General features: G+C 45.1%; 2 protein-coding genes across 3 annotated transcripts in view; both read left to right on the top strand.

Moving 5' to 3' along the window:
• The window catches only part of LOC124179702 (transmembrane protein 132C), a 195,604-nt gene that overhangs the window by 87,727 nt on the left and 82,527 nt on the right, over positions 1–25,350 (top strand). The gene's annotated exons all lie outside the window — the stretch shown is intronic.
• On the top strand, positions 12,420–14,517 carry LOC124179704 (phospholipase A2-like). Its single transcript, XM_046564379.1, has 4 exons — positions 12,420–12,672; positions 13,766–13,925; positions 14,034–14,186; positions 14,348–14,517. The coding sequence occupies exons 1-4, from the start codon at positions 12,429–12,431 to the stop codon at positions 14,427–14,429; spliced, it is 639 nt and encodes a 212-aa protein (XP_046420335.1). The 5' UTR covers positions 12,420–12,428; the 3' UTR covers positions 14,430–14,517.

Here is a 25,350-nt window from a genome sequence, read left to right on the forward strand (position 1 = left end):
CGGATAATATTAGGCTGTTTTCATTTCTATCGTCATTATGCACAGTAATGTTCATTAATACCTTGGGCTTCCGGGTAACTTGTTTTCGATTCGAAAGAATTCGAGCTCGATTCTATAAGAATTATGTGACAATGATTCCGAATCTCTCACGTCACGTTACCTGCATCGCCACTCAATGCCACATAATTTGTATAAAATCAAGGTATTAATGAACATTACCGTACCTCGGCCTGTACGTAAAGTCTACACCAGACATTCTCATCGGTGGGTGAAATATTTTTTTCTATCTCGTTGATCAACAGCAATTAATCGAATTAAATCGAATGTCTGTATGTTCATCCTAATCGAACATCCCTGCTCTCCTATCCGATATGGGCACTTAGGGTTTCATACCGACTCTCAGTTCTGCCCTACGCGCCACAAGATATACGATGAAAATCGATTTCTCATCGAGACCACCAGATCTTATGTTATCCGTTATGCTGAAGCAGACGTTTATACAAGAAAACAGAACCAAGCATGGCACTTCCGTTCACTGACTCGACCCCTTATTCATCCATTCTCGAACACTTCCGAGGCCTTCGTCCATCGGCTTTTGAATACGCCAAGTGCTGTAGCCTAATTGCATTATCCACCTGGTTGCTTCGCAGCGGAGCGACTCCTTCGGAAGCTTATTTAATTATACTCAGGCTTACTGACCTACAACTTATACCTATAACCAGCGTCGCAGTTGGTGTATGTACAGACACCACCTTGTTCTACTAATTATTACGTAACTGGCAGGCATTGTGGTGTTCGCCAGACGCTCATCGCCCCTTGAGTATCAAATACCGATCGTCGTCGGACAAAAGCATGTAATTATCTGGCCCGCCAACCACGTTTGGCATCGTCGCGATGCAAAGACAATCGAAGTCTTCCCAAGACTCGGCACCATTTTCCCTCGGCTGTCACTTGCAATCCCGTTTCTCTTACAATCGGTTCTGCCGAGCCAGTAAGTAGTACGGCTTGAATAAATTTCACCGAGAAGTTCGAAGCCTGTCGAAATTTTTCACCATCAAGCGGATGATGCAGGACCCGGTCGAGCACATGTACTGCCCCGAGCAAATACAAATTCCGGTCACGTTTCCCCACATATTGAAGCTCTACGCCAAGGCCGCGATCCGCACCCAACCGCGCGACCTTCTCAAGTGGAGTTCGGCCTACTTCCGAGCTCTCGCGAACGGAGAAGCTCCCCCCGTAAAGGTAGACAAGCCCGTATACCACCTGCCACTTTCCCACAACACGATTTCATCGAAGAAACATGATATATGTCTCGGAAAATCAGAGGAGACTGGAGTATCCCTCGGTCTCTCATCCGTCCGGTATCACTCCTGCCTACCTGAGGATACTCTACGATGAATTTGGCTCGGCTCAGACGGTGGGCATCGATTCCTTGCTGGCACGATGGCGGGGCATCGATCTATCGGATTCGAGCCTTTATCAGATACTGATGATCGGTAATTTCCTCTGCCGCGAATTGGTGCTCCTGGAATTCCTCGCAATTGGATGCGGCTTTTTGGGAAAGGTTGGCGTATCCTTTTACCACGAGAGTAATGTTCCAATGCCTTTTCACCTACTGTCGTTCTTAGAACCTCTTCGAGACCATGGTGTACGTCTGCGAACTTCTTACCGACGAGCCTGAGGGTGGCTCGGCCATGATTCCACTGAAGAGATTCATCGAGCTTTACGTCTTCCTGGCTGGTATCCACTGCTCGGACTCTCCTCTGCCCGGAGACTCGTCGGAAGATAACGTTGAACCTTGCGGTGTTTCTCCTTCGCAGTTTCCCGATCCATCGACAGTCGCGCTTCCAGGTTCGCGCGCGGAGTCTGAAGAGTCAACCTTGGTTAGTTCGTCGCTGTGTGCCTCAAGTTTTCGCCGGTTTAACCGATGTCGCTAATTCTGTTTGGTTTCGATTGATAATTTCTTGGTGGGTAGACGAAACTTGTTGGTATAAAGCTATCGAGGATATCGAAATTGGAACTCGAGTAAACACTCCGCTAATCTATCCGTGGCAAGTTTATCAATCGGAACTTCAGGCTCGTGTCATGACGATGAAGGTCGGTCTTTACCAGAGTTTCTGAATCCTCCAGAGCTCCGACCAGCCCGTCGAGCTTTCCGAATCCTCGTCCGAGATCAGCAGCGGGGACAAAGTTCAAGAAGACGAAATCCAGCCCTGCTCGTCGAGGAAGATCGACAATCGTCGCACCTCTTCGAGCATCTCTCGGGACCCCGAAGACCAACCGGACACGAGAAAGTCTGATCGATCAAGCAGGTCTTCGTCCATCGCCGTGAGTCCGACCGACGATCAAGCATCGTTGACCCCTGGTAGCTCGAGGCGAGCTTCACCTTCTGTCAGGGTAAACCGAACTTCCGTATCCGGGGGTTCGACGGATCGTGGAAAGACAGAACATGTCGGGACGAAATTGGAGGACGATCTTGACCAGGAGGACGTGGACAACACCGAAGTCTTCGAGGTGTTTCAGGTACAACGATTCGATTCCTATTCGCTGGCTCTCTCAGAGCTTGCAAGCTATTGGTAAATTTCCATAGGGATACGGGGAGGAGGAACGGGAGGAAGGAATGGCCGACATGGAGACTTACGAGCCGATCGGACTTGAGACTTTGCTCGAGGGAATCTGCGAGTGCCTCGAACCCGTCGATGAAAAACGGACCGAGACTCCGCCTCCACCCGACCCCGTCGAGGAGTTCCTCGAGCGAATGCGATGCGCCTTTCCACCACCCTTCGTCAATCCCGTTCTCCACGGTATCGGACCCGTCGTACCCCAGCACCGGGTCACCGCTGTTTGCCTCTGGCTAACCGATTGCGCCCGACGTCAGGCCGGCCTTGTTGGCCCTCGTAACATACGCCATTTTCTATGCCCTTCCCTGGAAGAACGCTCGATGTACGAGGAGGCTGAGGAAACCCTCTATAAGTCTCCTTGATCGAGAATATAATTTATTTCCTGTTTCGTCGGTATTAAAAAAGAAAGGAACATCAAAAACTGTCTCACCAAGGAGCAGTTGTTGCAAATTTTTTTCGCGGATAAAAACAACCGCGTTGTTTGAAAACGTCGAAAACAAAACGCCTCGCGAAAATTTACAACGACAGAATTATCCGCTTTCAACGTAAATAAGAGTGGCACCGGTATAGGACGGCTGGGAAACTGCTGTTTACGCAGGGTTTGTTGGATAGCGAAAATGTAACAAGGGTGCTGCGCATTAACGCTCTTCTGAGTGGGGACACGAGGGAGGCAAAGAGACCTTTTAAATTTAGTACTTGACCAGCGTTTTACGGCGAGAGGCGTAAACACCCTTCCGCAAGGTATTAACCCCATCTAAAAATACACTTCCGCCCTCTGTAGCCGCTTCCGTGCATAGTTTTTCCAGGAATGTTATTTCACTTTACTCGAACGATTAAATGGATTTCTTTTGGATTCGTTTCTTTTAACGGTCAGCTTTAAGTTGGATCGAACAACGCGTGTAACTAAACTGAGAAATTGTGGACTATCCGTTATGCCGAAATCGAAACGTATCGAAATTTTCAGGCAGATGCTTTCCGAAACACGGTGGAAATTCTTGTCATGTTGGTTCTCTTGTGCATATAGAAACAGAAACAACTTCGAGGATACGCGACTGTCGTCCCCCTGTTTTCCTTCCTTATTCGTATAGATTAGCGTAGAGAGAATTTGGGCAAACGGTAGCTGAACAAACAGGCCAGGGCATGGCATCTGCCTGGAAATACACCGTCCAAAGAGCACATTTCCCTTTCCCGGTACAGAATTACAAGATTAAGCGTTATCTCAGCTTCGGTCTGACTCCCTCTTCTTCAAAGACCCCGCGTTCCTCGGGAACAGAGAGATAGAGAGAAAGATATAGATTTTCCTTTGCTACATTTGCCGACGTCGCGGATTACTTTCGTACTATTAACATATACTGCAGTGTCGATTGCTCAAAGAACAGAATTCCGGAGTATACCTAGATATTATGTTGATTTAGAATGGGCCAATTTCTTTTCGTTCCTTCTACTTACACTGCTGAAAATATTTCGAGAGTAACACGTTTTGGAGTGTGTAAAGTTGCGGTCTGCAGCTAAGCGGATGATGAAAGGAGATACCGAGTTTTTCCGTCACCGTTTCCTTTTCTCTTCTTCTTCTTCTTCTTCTTCTTCTTCCTCGTTCCAACACCGCATTCTAAGTGCATGGGTACACAGTCGAGCATCCGTTAGTGAAGGACACTGCGGGAGTGGGAGTGAAAACTCTGGTTGTATAGATGAGAGTTGTAGTTGCAGATTCTCTAGGGTGCCCGTCGGGTTCTCACCTGCATCTGCCCCTCTCTGGAGCTATTTTGCTGGTGGTTGGAAGTCCTTCTTTAAAAAAAGAATACTCTATGAACGTGCGGAGCGTTGTGAGCTAGGGAAATTGATATGTTCACTGGTAGAAGTATGTGTGTGTGTGCGTATAAATGGAAATGTCGACTCAGATGGGATGGAATGAGTGGAATAATTTTACAGCGCGGTTTCATTATCTAGGAACGTTTCATGCACAAAGACGTAACGGTTATGATGATGACGATGATGATTATTATGTGAGAATATACAATAGTGAAATTGGTCTCCGCCTCTAGGGGTTTTTGAGCGGTGAAAAAAAACGAGAAGAAATTATCCGGACACGACGGAAAATTCCTGTGAAAATCGCACCGAACGTGTAACGAGGGGTCAACCTGAGGGCATAAATTAATTTATGGCATGTGGGCGCTCGGGTCGCTTTGCCAGCCGGCGGCGGTCGGTGTTAAGCTTCATTAGCTCTGCCTTGTGTTTGAACCAGTAGACGGCGCTGCTACCCTGCCGATGCAGGAATCGCTTCACGGTTGCTGGACACGAATTATTCGGGACTCACTCGTGCGGGCGAACATATTTTATCTACGTTTAATGCCAATTCGCATCGCTGCTGATTCGCGCTGTTCAACCTTTGTTCCCCGAAGCATCGCAGCTGCGCGCTGAAAGGAAGGAGTCCGAAATTGCTGTCACCTATATCGGACCGATTGTCGAGCCAACGGATCCAAATTTAGTCCTTCCTATTCTCCAGGCCATCACAAGCAGTAGCAGCAGCAGCAGCTGACTCGATTGGTCGCAGAAAGGATATCTTCAACCACCGACAATGCCCCGGAGGAATCCATTGTCGCTGACGTTTGCTAAAGGAATTTCGAGCTGTCTTGACGATTGTGCGGGTAATGTCATCGAAGAAATGTCCCTTGGGGGAACTGAAGCTCACGCGTCCCTCTCTTTTTCCCCCCCACTATCTCCATTTCATTGTATCCGCAATGTAAGGACCAACAGCCAAGGTTGTTTAGTTACGTATGACTTTGCCACGATCAAGAAGAACCCCGTGAAATAAGTATCTCGCGATGGTCATTTCGGGGGTGCATCAGGGCGCGTTTATTTGGCACCATCAGGTTAATTACTCAATTCACCCCTAACCGCGTCCTCCTCTTGGAAAACATTCCAAGCGTAAAAAATAACCCGACGTTATGAACGTCCACCTGCAATATCGGGCTGTGGAGGCCACCGCCTTTCCCCAGCGGTTATGAACAACGGGGTGGTTGAATTTCGCTCGGCTGTCTTGATTCCGCCGGATGCTTGCCAGAACCTTGCGGTGATAATGTATGGCGTTAGCCCGGCTCTCCTACCGCCGTAGATTCACGCCTAGGGCGCTACCAGGCCGGGAAGCCACGATCCAACGAGAGCCGGACTGGCAGTGAGGCATTGCTCTCGCGTTCCAACGACCTTCCCGCAACAAACAGGTGATACATTGCCCCACATATTGCTCTCGCTATCCTCCTCCCTCGCGCCTCGCCAAGACCTCTGTCAAACTTCTTGACCTTGGTACCACATTAGACGATGAGAGGGCTCGTTATCCTCAAGAGTTCCAATTCCATCATGGTCGAACAGAACCTGTCCACATTACGGCCGTTTGAACCGACGAGACTCCTCGTAACGAAGGATCTGAATTCCGTCCAAGAACCTATGCTTAGCTGACCTCAAAACCTTTGAGGTCCGCCTTTGGAAGGATTTTATAGCTATTAAGATCGGGCTACCTATTCGGTTAAGCGAGCAACCCGCATGAAAGGAAGGCGGGTCAAAGTGGCCAATCAAATGACCCCACTCGCCTCATTTACCTCCAAGCAACGCAATGCCATAACAGTACGACGTCGGAGAGGAACTGTGTAATTCAGATCCTCAAGGATGACAGGAGGAAGACTGCGTTGGGTGCAGCCGTGTATACCGGGGGAAATGAGAACAATAAATCACCCGGTTAGGACGAAACGTCACAGTGGCTTGTTAAACGCAGCCCTGATGTGCCGCCAAAACCGAGCTTCCCTCCCTCCGTTTCGTCTCTGGATTTTCGCCAAGTTATCCCTCGACGTTTGGTTTACGTACAATATGAACGGGGTAATTAACATTCTGCTGTTACAAGCATTATCACCCCCCATCCCGTCGGAATATCTTTCCCCGAGCGAAATAAGACTGGCACCTTTATTTCCACCCATCAACTCTCATCTCGTACTGCTATTTTACCGCTCCCTCTCCCTCCCTCCCTCTCTCTCTCTCTCTCTCTCTCTGCTCGAGGCGGGCACTTTACTGCAAACCATCTCTTTTGCGTGCGCTTTGTACGAGAGATTTAACGACTAACGGTGCATTCGTATTCGCGTTCGAGCTGCACTATCGCCTTCTCGCAGCCGGTTCCATCTGTACTGTGTATGTATACAAATTTTGCCGATTGTTTGAAACGCGGCAGGCCGGCAACGAGGTTTGTTCCGTTCAATTCAATGTCGGGAGCACCACTTTGCCTTGCGGTGTAAGGTGCCAGACCGACCAACCGGGATACGTTAGTTTAATTGGCACGTCAGTTCTTTCATTAAATCTCATTGATCGGCACACTCTGCTATTTATTTCAATCAATTCGTGCACTTTGTGAAATGAACAACGCAGATAAGTGAAATGATTAATCGCCACCAGCAGAAATGGCGTTCAGTTATACTTCGCATCTATACACGTTATACCTGTAGGGTTATATCGATCACGTTCCTATTCATTCGAAATACGATTCTGAGTATTACTTTTCACGTTTCCTCTCGCTAACAGAGAATCGACTGTAATATGTATGTCGAACTGTGTTTCAATGCAATTATTAACACTTGATTGATTGCAATTAATTTAGTATTTCAAACTGCAAAGAGAAGCAGAATATTTTAAAGTTTATTCTTCGGTGCGTTACTTTTTTCTTCGCCGTCTCTCTCGTCATTCGAATGCTCATTTTCTGCATAAAATCTTTTTTGAAATAACATTTATTCTTCGGTGCGTTCCTCGTTATGCACCCGGCACTTCATCGTCTTTTCATAAATTTAACCGTCAACCGTTGCTGCGTCCCTTCGGTCTGTGAAAACTGAGCAACGTTGTACGGTCGCTGCAGGGAGGGTTAAAGTTTGGAATTTGTCCCGAACCCTTTACCCAAGTCCCTTCTTATCTTATCTAACATGTATTCCAAACCGGGCTTATGACGAATGGTATATTTACGGTATGGTATACCTACAAGATCGTGTCGAATCAAAAGACGAAGCCGCGATTTCAGGGACGAAATATCGTCGTCGGTTGTATCTGATCGGTTTAAAATATTTTTTGTCGTGCGGGATGATCGTCATTCGTGGCAATAACTCGATACGCGTTTATTTGAAATTAGTTTGCAGACTCCGAGTCGTCTCGTTTTTAGTCTGTTATTTGAAAATCGATCCTTTCCCCGTGGCAGAAAGCAACAGGAGTAAAGGTGAATCCGAGAGATATAACGCCGGGGTAAAATCAGCTCGTGACTCCTGTGATTCTGCTATGCGTAGATGTGTAAGTATACATACATGCATGACGTGAAAAGCGCGAATACTGGTCTTCGTCTGAGGCTTTCAAAATCGTCGACTCATCACACTGCATGCACAGCACTGTTTGCGTAGGATTTTGCGGTCAGCAGTCCGGTTGTTGAATATTATCTCGAAATCCCGGAATTCCTGAACGTGCACGAATTCACATAATATATTTGACAACCCCAATCAAGCAAGCAGGCAGGCAGAAATTACGAAGTTGAGTTAATAATGTTATTTTAACGAAACATTATAACGAAAATCAGCATTTTCTTAATTTTACGATGATTTTTAAAGAAACGGGATGTCGAAATATGAGTGTGTGTTTCGTTTTATTACGGTTTACTGAATTTCAGACAAGTCAAAAATCACGGAACAACAATTTTTTCCTCGACATGAATCTTTACGATAACGTTATTTAACTTCAGCGTGATCAAGAATTAAGGCGACAAGGTCACGAATCCGTGAGTTTTGGAATACAAATTGGACACGCTCACAAAATTCTAGTCTCGCGGGACCGTGAATCTGATACAGCCAATAAGTCAAATGGCAATATTGAACATACTTTAATTAAATATTTGCACACGATGTTGATTCATAACGATAATAAATGCTAAATTCGGTGTAAACATATAATCCGAGCATCGATTTATTTCGTTGGTTTTATGCGTAGGTATGTTTGGGTATATTTATAGATCGCTGTACAACGTATTCCTCGTGATTTTGCATATCGTTATTTGAAAATTCACGTCTCTGATTTGCATGCCGATATTTTCACTATACCAATAATTCACAGCAGGAAGTTTTATTCCGTACGAATGAATGCCAAGAATGTGAGTGAGTTTAAACAATCTCTTTGTTCGATTGATACAAATTAAAGATTTACTTCACAGCGAGATCGATTATCGCGATAATTAGTTCATCAACCTTTGAACTTTAACACCGCGTTCTGTGCCTTCGTTTGCACTGTATAATAGTGCAAAATCATATCAAATGCTTCGGTAGTTTACGCAATTTCATCCGGAGTTGTAGCAAATTTACCGATCAAATATTGATTGCGAGTAAACGTTATGCATTTGAGTAATCAAATGATAATTTGATAAAGTAGGTGATGGATAGCAGCAGAAACCCGACGGTCCAAATCACCAAATGTTGAACGAATGATAATTATTCACATGAGTGGCGTGTATCTGTTTTTCAACGGTTTTTTTTTTTTACTCTCCTCTTTTTGTCGTGTTTCAATTTCACCCCGCTTTGTTGATTAAAATATGAATAAGTCACACGCTTCGATGCGAGGACTGTTTTCCACTTGGGAAAATTCTACCTGTACATATATAATACGATTATTATCGTCGTTATGATCATAACGGTATATTGTTATCACGATATAATTTATTTGACAATGAAACTAAAACTGCCGTCGAGCTGCTCGCTATTGCTGCTGCTGCTACAGCAGTAATGAGGCGACGAGCAATGCATATTATATTATTCGTGCGTAAAATTTTGCACTCGGAAATTTAATTATTTCGTATATAATAATATATTTACGGACGCGGACGTGGAATGCAGTACCCTACTTTTGCACAGGTATGCATGTTTTCAATTTTCATACATATTTAACTGTGTTGAATTTTTTCTCTTTTTTCACCGTACAGGAACGGATCGTTTCAAATATAATCAACGAGCTTTTTCAGCGTCTGGTAATATATATATATATATATATACATATATATACGTTTTTCACTGGTATATGAAAAAATCCGAACAAACTGTGTAAACGCGATGAGATCAAAGGCTTGGAAAAGGTAATTTATACATACGATCCATCGATGTCAATACGTGTTATCAACGTGTCTGCACTTTTGATGTGTACGCCCGATTTGTTTCAATCAATTTTCATAATAACGCCACCCTGAAAGGCTTGCGGATTTCTTTGTCAGCTATCCGGATAACGCGAACGGTCGAGTCGTTTTTCGCGTCTACGATAATTGGAAGCATAACACACCGCATGTCGATTTCACCGATGCAACGAGTTCCAGCACGTCGACGACGTGGAATTGGGATAAAGAAGAGATATAATAAAAAAAAAAACCTCGCATTCGCTAATGTATCGCAAACAACCCCGTTTTATTAAGGAAAAAAAAAAACAACTTTTCAACCGGTCGTTACACAAGCGAGTCGTAAAAACTGTCGTTACAAGCGAGTGCAACGTACGCACCCTCACATATTTACGTGTAATGCATTCACGTTGTGTAAATACCAGTGCATTCATAGCTATCTTGTACCCAGTAAACGTGATATTGCGTATTGTATGCATTTTCGTATTTCAGTCAATGTTGCGAAAGGATGAGGAGGCGAGGCTTCGTTATCGTTGGCGAAATTTTTGATTAAAATATCAAAGGACCCTGGTACCGTTGCAGGTTGCCTTAAATAACGATCATCCCGCTTCTGATCTACATTACATAAATATCTGCATAAGGCATCTCTAGACACGCGTGATCCGTCAGGCACTAATCCTCGAGTTACACGCTTCAAACAACACACGCGAGCTGTGTATTTACATAACAATATCTAATTTCGCTTTGCGGCGGGTGGCCTGGTGGGTAATACTGCTGGAAGTTATCCCCTGTACTACGCTAGAGATGAAAGCTTGCCTTGGGAAGAGGATGTGGAAGAGGAGGAGAGTCGTTAAATTTTGCGGCACCTACTCGCGGGCATCAAAATGCAGAGTGGGCATCTGTCCGTTGGGATAATGGAAGATGCGGGGTCGTCATCTAGTATTTTATCAATGGGCTTTGGACCGCTGGCCTCCCCCCTCCCCCCCCCTTATTCCTCCCTTCCCTCATCTTCTTGAGGAGTTCTCTTCGCGGCGCTTCTTCCACCTTTCACCAACTTCGTCATCGCACACACGCGGTAGCCACACCGTCATCACCGCCGGGACAACCTTCGCTAGATCAAAGGGACACCCTTACAGAGTATCCTCTCTCCTCTCGGCTCTCCCGGCATCAAGAGAATCGTGCCGCCCAGGTTCGGAACAGTCCGGGAATGGCAAAGGGGGGTTCGCTTCTCTCCACCACTCATCCACCCTTCGCGTTATTAAGCCAGTGCCGCATCCCAAGGGTGTTTCGTTAGTCGACTGGCTCGGGTACGCGACGTCTCATGGACACGTCTGCTCTCGTGACAACGCCGCGCGCCGGTAGGAGGCGAAATTTCGAACGATCAAAATTCAGACCGACCAATATTGCGTAAAATGTGAACAAGGTAGAAATTGCGCGAAATTGTTCCGGGTGGTTCAGCGCTTCGATCCTTCGGTAATTTGAATTATTTCGGGGTAGTGGCGACCTCCCTTTCCCAAAGCGACGCGGAGAATACTCGGCTGAATGGTCAATCCGAATTTCAACCCTCCTTCTGACTTGGAAATTCGCTCTGCGATACCATCGAAACAAACCGTTCGTTTGGGAGACATGAAATCCGGCGCGGATCGAACGATTAACGGACATCGGTTAACGAGAAAACTACTACCGGGACCAGTTTTTACTGGACCATGTATACGCAGGATGGGTGGAAAAAGAACGAAAGAACAAAGGCAAATAAACGTTTCTCGCTGGATGCCGAATGGTAATGACTGTTTTCTCTCTCTCTGTCTCTCTCTCGCTCTCCATCTATTTCGAAATTGGTTACCCCTGCCGCATACTCGAGCTGCGCCTACAACGCCACACCGCACTTTCAAGTATTCAAGCCGGTAAAGCCCTGCGGGCACGGAAGTGGTTCACGATAGGGTTACTCAGGGGTGGTGCTCGCCTTCGTTTATCCCAACGTATCTTCTCCCTCTCTTTTTCCACTTTGGTTCCCCTTTTCCGGGAGGGACTCTGCAGGGGTCAACTTGGACCGCAACTAAGCTTTCATGTTCATACATATTCTTACGTATGTATACGCAACCGGGGTGTCGCGTTTTGGTATTTAAATGTAAATTACAATCCCCCAACTTTTCCCCCCTCTCCGTTTCTCGAGGACATATTTTAACCACGTTTAAACAGCTTCTCGCCACAGGTTTAATTATTTTTGTTTCTTTTTTTTTTCTTTTTCCTTCCGCCTTTCCTTTTGCATTTGGTTCGCTTTAATCCGATTTTCTTTAATTTTCGTTTTTAGGTCATAGTGGTTTTGCATAGACACTATACCGAAAACTATATAACTTGTTGTGATATTGAACTGCAAAACATGTGTTTTGAGAATGAGGACGATCACGTTTCACGACGCTCTACAATCGGCTAAGCGGGGTTTGTTAACAAACATTGGTAGCCGCGATTATAGGCGACTACCTCTGGTACCTTATCGCGCGGTTTCCGCATTTTCAGATTCGAAAACCGCGTGATGCCAGATAACAAGCTGGGTCGACGTCGTCCGTAATCACGACTCACGTACGCTTTGATTAAGAATTGGGTTAATTATATCTGTTATAAGTTGGTACGTCTCGAGCACCGCGATGGTTAGTTTGACGCTGAACATCCCTCGAAACCGAGCTCACATCGGTCTGGCACCTTTTTTTTTTCCCTCCGTCTCCCTTTCCTCAATAATGGCTGGTACTTCGCAGTTTCTAATACTTCTCTGCGCCGCGTTCCGGCTCTCCGGTTCCTGGGTCATTAGAACGGATGTTCTGGACATCGAGGCGGTTGACACTAACGACCTACGTGAAACCAGACGAGAACGCTTGAATTTGATCTTTCCCGGTGAGTAGAGAGCGCCGGTACGTCCTGCCTACCAATTATCCAGGGTTTGTTAATTTTCGGTTATAAACCGTCGCTGGGCCTCTTGACCTCCCTTCCGTCCTTCCCTCTCCCTCTCTTCACCTCTTCTCTTTTCAATCGATTACCCGAGAGACGGACACTTGCTCGTTTCATCCGACCGTTTCAAACCTTATTGACGCTTCGTTCGCAAGCTCAAACAGTGCGTAGTACCTCGTTCACCAAATTGTTCAATCTAATTATCCTCCTGGTAAGTTCTCCCGATCGTTATTCCGTTTGATCGCACTACCTGGTAACGATTCATTTCCAACACCGCGGCTCGATTATAGCCGAATTGGTCGCGTGTCCTCGGCTTATTCGACATCGAAAATTTACATTCCTATCAACGACGGTTTATATATAATTTAGGGTGGTCCTGAAAAAGGTAATTTTCGAATTTCTACCGACTCACCCCCCAAATTGACTCCAGATGATTAGAAAATAATTCCATAATTTCTTCAAATTTTTACTCAACTCTAACTCGAGCCTCAAAGAGGGTGGATTCCATTCAACCCTTTCAGAGGCACATCAAATCTACCCAACGGATTTAGATTAAATTTCATGTTGGCGGGTTTCTTGGGTCGCTAATTACGAATCTGAACTCAAAATTTGAAAATTCAAAATGCCCGATCCAATATGGTCGAGTGAAATCCAAAAAGTCATTTGATTTCGATAAAACTCGGCACTCAAGTGTTTTTGATATCGCTGATCATGAATCTGAACTCAAAATTACAAAATCAAATATGACAATAGCAAGTGACTTGGGATTCGGTCCGCCATATTGGAACCGTTACTTTAAATTTCCAAATTTTGAGTTCAGATTTGTAATCAGCGACCCAAAAAAACCCTTTATACCTAGTTTCATCCAAATCCGTTCGGTAGATTTCACGTGAAAATCCACCCTCTTTGGGGCACGCGTTAGAGTTGAGATAGAAATCTGATTTGGGTGACCAGCCGGTCGAAATTCAAAGAAATTCGAAGAAAACCTTCTTAAAGACGGCCCTAATACATGTAATTTCTCCGCTTCTTCTCACTTCAGGTACCAAGTGGTGCGGAAGTGGTAACGTTGCTGACAATTACGACGATCTCGGTACCTTCGCGGAGTCTGATGCTTGCTGCCGTACACACGACCATTGCGAAGACATCATCGAAGCAATGGATACTAAATTCAATCTAACCAATCCGTCCTTTTATACAAGGTTCATCATCGCTTGTCGATATTATTTTCTCAGCCAAAGCTGTTTGGCAGCATTTCTCGGTACATAAATCTCTCGTTATCAAATCACTCAATTGTCGTATATTTCAAGGGTGCACTGTTCGTGCGATGAGAAATTTTACGACTGTCTTCACGGTTCTCCGGACGAAATTGGCGACAAGGTGGGAATATTGTACTTCAGTTTCCTAGGCACCAAGTGCTTCCGTAACGATTATCCGATCGTTGGTTGCAAGCGTTACCACCCGTAAGTTCGACCACCTCTTTTAATTTTCTCTCCCGCATCCGGTTTTCCGATTGCCCGTGTTTCCTCGGGCTGGCAAATCCGAGGCTTTACCCTAAACGCGAACGGAATGGGACTAAAAAAAGTTGAAGGAACTAGGCGGAATACCGGGTGGTTGTTTCCAGGTACCCGAAACGTTGCCTCGAGTACGAACTGGACGAGAGCCAACCAATGATGTACCAGTGGTTTGACGTCCCTCTGTACTGACACACGCTGGGATGAGAAAAATCCATTCGACGTGGCCTCCGGACGAACCTTTTCGCAGTGTCACGTTTCTTTGAATAAAAACACATTTACGACATTGGATATCGCGCAGCTTCGTTGTCCGATGTTTTCATTCGTACCATCCCTTGACGCGTTTTCCAGCGTTCTTTAATTCCGTCCTTTAGCGAAGAAGACACCGATCTCCCGAAACTTTTTCGAATACTGATGTTTATAAATGACAGAGTTTCGACTTTGGCCAAGTCGGTAGGTACTGTATATTCGAGCGTGAAAATTTTCCAAAGATAAATCTCTGCGGATCGGGAGAAGTGCGGATTCAACTTTCGTATAAGCAATGGAAACGGAACGTTAGGTATGCAACGACAAAGAAAAAAAAAAAAAAACTGAGACTCCTCGCCTCTCGCATACCTTCGGAAACTTTAAACCGACTCCTCGTTTCTCAGGTCCCATATTTCCCAGTTGAATCGTCGAGGTGGGCTCGATAAAAATTCGTCCAACTTTAAGAGAGCGGTTATTAGGTCCAACCGAGGGAAACTCAGATCGGAAGTGAAGGCGCGAGAGGCGGTGAACCGGGAGGAACAGAATGCGAAGGTCGGCACTCGATCATGCATGCGGCAAAGTAGGTACGGAGGCCAAAGCCCCTCTTCTCACCCGCACATCATCGATCCATCGTTGTCTGCGAATCTCTCTATAAGCGGTCATATTTCCTTCTACTCTCCGGATTTCCCTTCAGCTACTTTTCTACCCCGATACAATCCGTGTGTATCCGTGTATATACGTTACATGTATGTAAAATATTTTATGGATTCACTCTACTCCCGTTTCCCCTCTGACCCATCATCGTAGCCTCGATATTTTCCTTATCTCGTCGCATTTGTATTGCCGTTTTTTCTTTCTTTTCATTTTTTTTTTTGTTTTTTTTTTTCAATACTTTTTACAACCGTATCACTCGTCGCGACGCAACGAGTAAGTACGTAATCTTATCGAATGTGTGCATTGCGTATAAGACATTAAACGCAAACTGTTTTCGCACAAATTTCATATTCCTGGTGAAAATAAATCTCAATCTTCCTTTTTTAATAAAGGAAAAAAAAAAAAAAAAAGGACGAAGAAAAGTAAAGTACCATGAAATAATAATAATATTCAGCAACATGTTACGCTATACGCCAATTTTCCGTTCATACACGTGTGTATATATATATGTATATATATACGTTTACGACTGTATTACCCCTCGGGATCTTTTGTACCCGATGTATATTTCGGGCTACGCACACTACTTTACTTTTATACGACCGTGTATACGATATTGCAACAAACCCCGAATAAGTTTGGCTCCGATCTCATACAAACGATGGACCAGCGCCAGAGTATCTTGGCTGGCCGACAATTGTGACTGGCAATAAATACGGATATATATTTGAAGCTAGCCGCGAGTCTCTCTGGCTCTCGTTGGGTAAGTTGGACAAATGCGAACGAGCTCAATGTACTCCGAATTTCCGTTATCCTCGGGTCTTTGGATCCACCTTCCCGATTGTTATAACACGGCGACGAGGATGGTCTTCTTTTTTCCGGAATACGGAGACACATTTGTGATAAGTTGTCGGAGATTGAATTCTGTTATTATTATTTATTTTCTCTCTCTCTCTCTCCCTCTTTTACGTTTCTTTTTTCCTCTTGTCCCTGCTTTTTTTTTCTCACATTTCTCCTATGTAATATCCGAAATTGAACTTGTATAATCGTTGAATATTTTCGATGAATATATTATAATTTCGGAAGTACGCTCGATAAAGAAACGGTATAATAATACCTACTCTGCAGAACTCTCTTATCGTGACGTGAATATTTTGTTAGGTTCAATTTAAAACTGAACCGGTGCGTACATCCGCCGATATTTCATACTTCGTTTCGTTTTTTTACTCCTTGAAAAGCGAGAAAGCAAAATTGGGAGAAAGGGAGTTGGAGAGAAGTAGAGAGGCGGAGGTAGCACGACGTTGAATTTTGACGATGCGTATTATTAAGGCAGAAGAATGAAAGGAAAGGGGCTCGTAAAAGGCTCTGGCAAAAAGTCTCCCGTGGAAAATACGTTCGGACGGTTATTTGGCCTGCAGAAGTTAAAAGGCAGGTAGGTACAATTCCCTTCCCACCCTTTATATTAAAAAGTGCGGAAAACAAAAGGATATAATTCGGTCTTTCCGCGCCGTCCAAGAAATAGGATGAATATTCTCGTGGACCGTTAACAGCTTCTCGGCTCAGCCCCGCAGGTTTCAAGTCGCGACCAGGGGTCGATATTAACTCGAACCCTCGACTCGTTTCAACGCCGTCTCATTTATTAAAGGGTAGCTGAAAAATGTCTCATTCGAAAATTTACTGCAGAGACTGACGATCAAGGACTGATTACTGTGATTAGAATGTTATTCGTACTTGTCGAAAATTTTCATGGCAACGACTTTGTCAAATCGCCGAGGATTTTCAGGTGAATTTTAATCCAGCTTTTCTAGGTTATTCGTGTGGATTTTCCGCGACTTGAAAGATCTTGGCCTAAAACTTAACGGAACTTGCAAAGCGAGTTAAAAATTATTTGAGATAATTTATACGAGACTAATTTAGCGTGCAGAAAGTATCCTCGGGCGAGTAATTCGCTCCTTTTTTTACCCCTCGGTCATCGGCCTTGTCCTCATTTGGCTTGATTAAAAGCTACACGATCTTCATCAACAGTAGTCGACGAAAGAGTGAGAACGAAGCGTCTTATCTCTCACTCTCACTCTTTCTCTCTCTCTCTCTTCCGAGAGTGAAATTTCTTCACGTCTCGAGTTCCAACATTTACCTTTTCCTTCTTCTCCGGCTCTTCTTTTGTCTGCTATTTCTTGTCTTATTTTCACGTTCTATATTTTCTTTCCATCTTGCCTCTCTCTTTCCCGCTCCGCAATTAACAGCTGGTGCACAGAAGTTGGCGAGGAGTCAATATCACGGCTCATTGGAGTTGATTGTGCGAGGAATGAAGACGCCTACGCGAAATCTAGCATCGCGTTTATCGTATTTTTGGTGCGAAGAAAAAACACCTCTCTTCTCTTCTCTTCATTTTTATTTATTTTTTTTTGTTTTTTCTTATTCTCTCTCTCTTGATTTTCCACTTTATCCTCTCCCCGATTCGCACGGGATCAGGGGTTAATTCTTTCAGGCGCCGGAATTACGACGGGTGCTAACAACGTGTGGGCTGGACACTGCGGTTTCACGTTTACGACCGAACCTTGCCAGCTAGCCTTCAGCCAAAGCTTCGCAGGCGCGTATTTCAATTAGGTCATACTGCACACTGCATTTCGTATGCAGAACGTTATTATACACGAACCTGGTTAAACGCCTGGCGTTACTCCGTCGGAAAAAAACGTAGGTGGAAACCGCTCGTGCGGAGCGCTCTGAATTTTCATCCAACCTTTATTCCCTTCGATAATGTTGATAATAATAATAATATCATCATCGTTACTTTTTTTTTTAGTATTTGTCGCATTCGTATTTCTCGATTCGGCCGAATATTTCGTCGAGTATAGAAGACGAAGTGAACTGCGGGTAAAGCAGCCGCTGAAAACTGTAGAATAAGGGAGAATCAACTTCGGGGATGCGATAACGGGGTTGGAAATTAATCAGAAATTCTTTGCCGTGTCTCCTCCCGTTCCCTGCAGCTCTATCGTATTTCTCTTATTTTACCGCGATACCTACTTTTTTACCGGCTCATTTTGTTTTATCATCATCAGGAAGTAGAAGCGGGGTACCATTCCACCGAGATTTCTCCTCGGCTTGTAATGGAAAGCAAACATCTTCGCGCCAGGTGCAACGGCGCAAGGAATTATTCTAATGAAATTGATCCCCGATGAGCCTCTGGAATCCAGGATAATAGCCCAACGTTCTTCCCCCTCGCCGCGCGACCGTTTCGTTCGCTTCTCGGGAATATAATCTACCGGCGACAATACAGAGAGTACGGGAGGATTATTCTCTTCGATTTTCTCTTCAAATCAGTAGTATACAAAGCGATTAACTATCGACAGAATTTTTCTTCCTCCGATAGAGTTTGATGCGGACGCGGTACAATTCGAGAGAATTTCTTTGACAGGGCGATCAATCGTCGTGAATGTAATCTGACAAGATTTTCACAGTTGACGCTGGTAGTTGTCTTCCTTCAACATCGACAGCTTGTAAAATTTTTCAGGTCACATAAAACGCGCCGAACTGTATTCCAAATTTATGACGGTTGGTCACCCTGTCAAGCAACTGCTTTCTAGTTGTGGCACATGCGCATTAAACTATTGGATGGATAATCGCTCTGCACAGGTATGTGAAACCGGGTACCTAAGTATTCTGCTGAGGTGAAATATCCGCCTTGCAATACACAGGGGTTTGTCTGAATTGCACCTTGTCCCCGCCAACCAAACATTTCTACGGGCTCGTCCAGACGATGTACCACTTAACTTCAACCTTACTCCCAGCAGAATTCATCCCCGACTTCTGATTAGGTATGTTCCAATGGTACTACTGCTACTTACGTGGTCTCCAGTGATCCTGGAAATGTCCTTGAATCGTACATGTAGTTCCAAAGTCCTGGAAACTATCTTTGAATTTTGCTTGTCCTTTTAAAGTCCTGAAAACTGTTCTTGAGCAACCTTGAAATGTCCTGGAAAGGTCCTTGACTGCACCTGGGCCAAAGTTTCGTTTTTCTCGGATCGTTTGGTCTCATCGTTGTAAAAAATCCCTCCACTCACCCTGGTCGAGCATAAATTGTTATCATTTTCCCACCCACAGCCCGCAGACAGGAATTGAATCGAACCGGATTTGCCGCTCTCGCGTGAATAAATCAACCAGCGAGGATTATATCCGGAAGTTTGACGTGAGCGAGGGCGGGAGTGATCGGCTCGGCATCCAGCAACCGGCGTCTTCCGGAGGCCCTGGTCCTTTTCGGGAAGGAAACGGGCAGCACCCATCGGTCACGGACGCTCGCCTCCGCGAACTGTAAATCGGGGCACCGAGCCGCTGGCACCCGGGTTAGAGGGTCTGCGCACCACCTGACCTAAACATAAATCTCGCCAACTAAATCCCGAACTAAGTGCAGCGGCCCCGTCGTCTTCCCTGTATTTCCTCTCGCCCGGTTCCGCTCGTTGCCTTTCCCCTTCCGCCAAACTCCCTTTCCCCAAAGATCCGAGGAAAGCAGCCGAGAGGGGCGTCGATACTTTGCTTCTTTCGAAGCTCTTAAACCTTACTCGAGCCACTCGAACAAACTCGAACACCCTATCCGTTCTTCGATCTATTCTTTCCGTCGCTTACAACTTGCCAGGAGGTTTTCCACCTCCTCTAGTAATCCTTCCGAGTCTCCTGCAAGCTCGCGAGATGCCTATGTACTTCAACGTTACGGAATTGTTTTACAAGGCAAAAATGCCGAAGGGATTCACGCTATATGTTGCCAGTCCGAATTACAAGGGTAAAAACTTGGAACTGTACGAATTTCGGTCAAGGGTTTCAAATTCGTTGTCGCGATGTTCTCGGTCTTTGAGGAATAACCCCTCAAGTTTCTCGAACCAAAACGATCATTTCCTGTTCTCAAGGAGGAGTAAGAAGAAGAAGTTAAAAAAAGGAAGAAACAACGAGAATTCATGGGGTGAGCGACGGTAAGAAACGAGCTTCGTAACTTCTTCGAGAAGACGGTGCTCTCCACCTTCTTCGAAATCGTAAGTGAAAGGGGGCGATGGCAACTGGGAGTTGGGAGTTGGAAATCCAAGAGATAATTGGTAAGCCGTGAGTTCTCGATATTCTCTCCCTTGTTCGTTCGGCTCCAGTCTATTTTCAGATTCCGTCGTCTTTCCAACGCTGTTAGGTGGTGGAGGTGTTCGTTCGCCAGGTTCTCCCCGGTGCTTCAGCAGTATGAGACGGAGGGAAACTCTGCCGTTGCTGCTGCTGGTGGTGGTGTTGCTGCCTGCCTGCTGCTTCCTACGGCGGAAGATTATTCTCAAGATCCGCCGGCATCAGGCCAGCAGCACGCCACGAGCACCACCGGCACGGATTCAATTCCAATTAAACTTTTAGTTGGCGTTCGTACTACCGGAAAATCACAAGAGTATAGATTTTACGGCTTCGCACCAGCTACGCTCTCCGAACGTAATTCTGCGCGTTGTAACGTCGCGTCGTCTTCGGGGGAGAATAAAATGAGCCGAAACTCGTTGTTACTCTTCCCGTTCACCGTTTCGTCGTTTTCACGGATTCGTGAACGGTGTTGTTTACGCCTCGAATCCAGACAGCAGAGATTCTACGGAAGATGAGAAGAAACTCGGCTACCGTCTCTTGAGATTGCCTTTTTCTACTCTCTTCAAGTTTGTCATATTACAGAGGCGAACTGCTTTTTCGAATTCTACGAACAGGATTACCTCTTCCGGTTATTGTGCAACGAACTATGACGTGTAAAATCAATTCCCTACACTCCGCGTTCTTATCTCGACCGTACAAAGGAGTTGGTCACTCGAGACTCGAGAGGCTTGCCGAAGGGACCGTTGTGGAAAATGAGAAATAAAATTGACGCGAACGAAATATAAATTCTCCCGCAGAGCCACTCTCTGGAGGATTAGAGAGAAAATCACGTTCGAAAGAGAGAGAGAGAGAGAGAGAGAGAGAGAGAGAGAGAGAGAGAGAGAGAGAGAGAGAGAGACGGAGAGCAAGATGCAGCAGCGACAACAATCTAATCATTTTTCTATCACCGGTAACTGTGTTTTCAACGTAAATGCATCAAGCTTTCCGATTCCTCTGCAGAGGAAATCAAAGTAGTTCGCACCTCTGCCGGATTGATCATTCCTTTTCGTTGTCATTTAAATTCAGGTTTTATATCGGGTTTTCTCGTTCCTTTTTTTGCTGGAAATATCGCGATTGCCAATTTGCAGAGAATCGTCGACGCGTTCGAAATCTGGTGACAATATCGCTGCTATCAGCGAAATTCTCTCCCCCAAAAACTGACCGCGACCAAAGCTCTGTGTCCGAACCTTTGATCCCGTGCGGGGGTAAAATCGTGGGTATAATTTGTTCGACATTCGATTTACGACCCTGTTGCGAAACAGCGTTCGCAGAGCGAAGAGTCTTCAAGGCCGGCAGAAAAATGGCCGTCCACCACGCGTAAATTTGCATCTCGGAGATCCTTTACCCCGGGCCGCAGGCAGGACGAGTTCGCAAAGCCTCGATACAATGTGGCGAACTTGAGAAGAAGGTCCTTCACAGTTTATCGATCGCGCGTGCTACGATCATCGGCGACAATGTTGAGCACGCTGGGAATTGTGGTAATTAATCGTCCGACCATCCGAGAGGAGTTGTCAAGGTAATCTCGTGGCGGTGATCTGGCGCAGATCGTTCCCTGAAACCCGCTGATTATCCCGGTTATTAGCGGTTCAACGGAAACTGTTGATCTATCGCCTTCTGCTGCCGAGTTTCGCGTTTCCAAGGATCCCGATAACGCTTCGCTGGGACTGCAAACGCCGTATCCACTCTGGCTGGTCCTCAGGTGTACGAAGGGAGAGGAGAATTCGTATCTCTTGATCGCGGGTGCAGCGTTCTCACCGTATAATTGAGTGTCGCTCCAGAGCGACTCCGAGATTCCCGATACGGATCGAGTCGTCGAGGAGAACGAACCTGCGCACCTCAGGTACGTCGTATCTCCGCATCACGGTGTAACACCCATCGACCGCATAACTCTCTAATTCGCACCTCAACAAATTCCACGGACCATTGCTATCGTACGTGATGATTATATCATCCAATGTTGTCCGATGGTCCTGGAACTCCTTGAATTTTTCTTGTGTCCTGGAAACATTCTATTTTCAAGCTTTGCCACGGACGACACATTCATTTGTGCTCACTGAGTAAATGTTTAAAAAAAATTGGATTTCCACATCGAATCGTGTCTTTCGTTCTTTCCTATTAACAGGTGGTAGTAGAAGTAACTTAATGTATCTCGTACATCGCGTCGATTATGTACAGTGACCTCTATCCTTTGCGGAGAATTCATGAATTCGTGTATTTTTTTTGGTTACGAACGTCCTTGAATTCGTTATGGATTTTTCACCGGACACCGTGTTACGTGTTACAGTTCCGTAATACGGCGCCAAAAATTCCGCTGCGTTTAAAATTAGTGGGGAGCGTATCTACCGCGTGTCAGGTTTTCGACAAATCGACGTAGAAGTGGCCGACCGTTAAGTGGACGAAGAGTGACGGTAAGGCGAGGTTGAAGCAGCGAGCATCGTCCAGTCAATGAGCATTCCCGTTCACTGGCCATCGCGTTCTTGTCTCCATTCACCGTCGGTAGCGTCTTTGTCCGCACTTGAAGTGTTCGTTAACCGAGGTACGTCTTCGACACCCTTGGTCAACGGGACGCCCCGGGTATAACAAGTGGAAAAAATTGCTCGAGAGAGAGAAAGAGAGAGAGATCAACGACCGGGTGTATGTGATGAGGTAAGAAGAAAAAAAAGGGTCGACGAGGCGACCATAGCTTATACACTGTGTCGGGGAAAACTTTGTTTGCACCGCGGTTGAGCCGGGCGTGGGATGGATTTGAGGTCGGGAATAAGGACCCTTGACCGTTTCATCAGAGAATTCTGTACATCCGCGCAGCCTATAGTAAAGTTCTCGACCTGGTTCTCCTCTCCCTACCGTCGTCGCGTCGCGTCGTTTCCCTCTCACGGATGGTAGGACGAAACTTTGTTCATTATTTTTCCCCGCAAACGTTGACGCGTGTGTATATCCGGTACGTCGTCAAATTGTCCAACAAACTTTGCCTGATCACCGATGCGGATGAAAAGTAGACGGGATCATTTGTAAAACGTTCGTGCGGGCAGCGATATTTGACGGACTTTGTTATCTCTTTTCGGAGTGGCAGATAAGCGCCGCCACGGTTATCCGTTCTCCTTATTCCTCCTCCTCCTCCTCCTCCTCTTTCATTTATTCAGTCGAGGAGTATCAGTCGAGATTCAGTGGCAAAAAGCGTTCTCCCGTTTTATGCAGATTATCCATTATACGGAAAGTGGAATAAAAGAGCACCACCGTCGTTTCTCTACGTATATGTATACCGTACCTCGACCTTCGTATATTTCACTTGAGTCTTCCTCGGGCTCATAAATTTCTCTCACTAAAAATGCATTCTTCTGACGTCATTCTTCGTACCGAGCTTAGCGCGGAGCGGCTGCCTGATGAAGTATTCTTGAATAAATAAATTCTTTTTCCGATACTTCCGTATCTCTCTTGATAATTCTATGAAATAGTCGTGGGTAGGTATGCAATGCGTACTATAAATCTCTCATTTATATTAGCTGACTTACAAAAAAAGTTAATGATCGTCGATTCCTTTAAGTTCCACACCGTGGTCAAAATAGCCACATAACATCTTCACCGTAAATCCCGTACGAAAAACATTCAAACTAATCTGATTTCAAGCAAAATATATAATGAAATATCGTTAAAAAAAACGTGAATTTATTCTCTTGCTAAAAAGTCAACTTTACTCACTCAAATAAATTCCTTTTTATGTATCGCGCAGTATTTCAATGTTTATTTATTTTTGTTTTTGTTTTTTCTTTGATATCTGTGCCTCGAGAGTTACTCAGTCAATTTTCAGCTCAAAATATTGCAAATTCAGTGAGTTATGATTTTATTTCTTAGTACGATTTTAATGGTGAAAAAATAATGGAAAGAATATTGTGATTTTTCTATAACCGTGTTGATAACAAGGTGTTTACAATTCGAATTCAGTGTTGAAACGTTTTTCTCTGGATTACGTGGTATTTCATTAATCAGATTCAGCTTGATCCGCAGTTTCAGTTGTCCTGTTCAACTTTCATATGTTTTTGATTAAACACATTATTTTTTTTTTTTTGATCATACATCCTTGATTGTCCTGTGCGTTCTTCACCTTGCTTCCATCGGTCCAAAGATGAACTCCGCCGTTTCCATTCATCACTGCCGTGTTATAAGTCTGCATTCCGTGTGAAACATCATCCGACTGAGTAATTTCCTTCACGCCCCAAAAATCCCGGACGAGTTTAGCTGGCAAAAATACTACGTATATATCATATACCCACTCTCGTAGGTACCAAATGATCTCGTCGGTGGGTACTTGGTCACGGAATCGCGCGTAGGGTCTCGAGTGTCACGCGCCTCCCTTTTGTGCCTTGAGGAGGAGATCATCTCCCGTGAATAAGACAGTTGCAGACGCTTGGGGAGTAAAAATCAGGCGAATGAAACGACAGGGACGGGAACCGGACGCTTGGCGTGTTAATATTTGATGTCCCGAAGTGCCCGAGAAAGCTCAAAAAGCTCAAAAAGCTCAACGTGATGGCTGCAACTGAAGCGGCGAGGAGTTTATTCGTCTTTCCGAGGGGTGTCTCGAAGCCTTTCTCGTATATCCGTTGATCGACTTGCTTTGCTGAAAAGTGTATAATACACGATGAACAGTGTCTGGTTTCCCAGCCGCTATGCGAGATGATGCTCTTTATGCACTTGTCGACAGGCAGCAGTGAAAAGTAGAGAATAATTGACTCGGAGTGGAGGAAAAAAAGTTGATTAAAATTGGGAAGTAACAAAAAAAAAAAAAAAACTACATCGTCGTGCTTGTCTGAGAAATTGGCAAGCGGCCAGAAGAGAACCCGGAACACTTCCTCTAGACCAGACTGTGCAAACAGCCGGTGAGACTAGGTTAGGTGTTGGAACTACCTTGTCGAGACGAGGGGAGAATAATTAAATAATAATAATAATAATAACAATAATAATAATAATAATCATGATAATAGTAATAATATAAAGGGAAAAACAGGAAGAAAGAAGAAAAAAGGCAAGAAAGAAAATAATAAAATTGCTACTGCGGACCGCGTTTCCTTTCTCCAGGTAACAACGT

Source organism: Neodiprion fabricii, chromosome 4 (genome assembly GCF_021155785.1).
Source record: "Neodiprion fabricii isolate iyNeoFabr1 chromosome 4, iyNeoFabr1.1, whole genome shotgun sequence".
Classification (NCBI taxonomy): domain Eukaryota; kingdom Metazoa; phylum Arthropoda; class Insecta; order Hymenoptera; family Diprionidae; genus Neodiprion; species Neodiprion fabricii.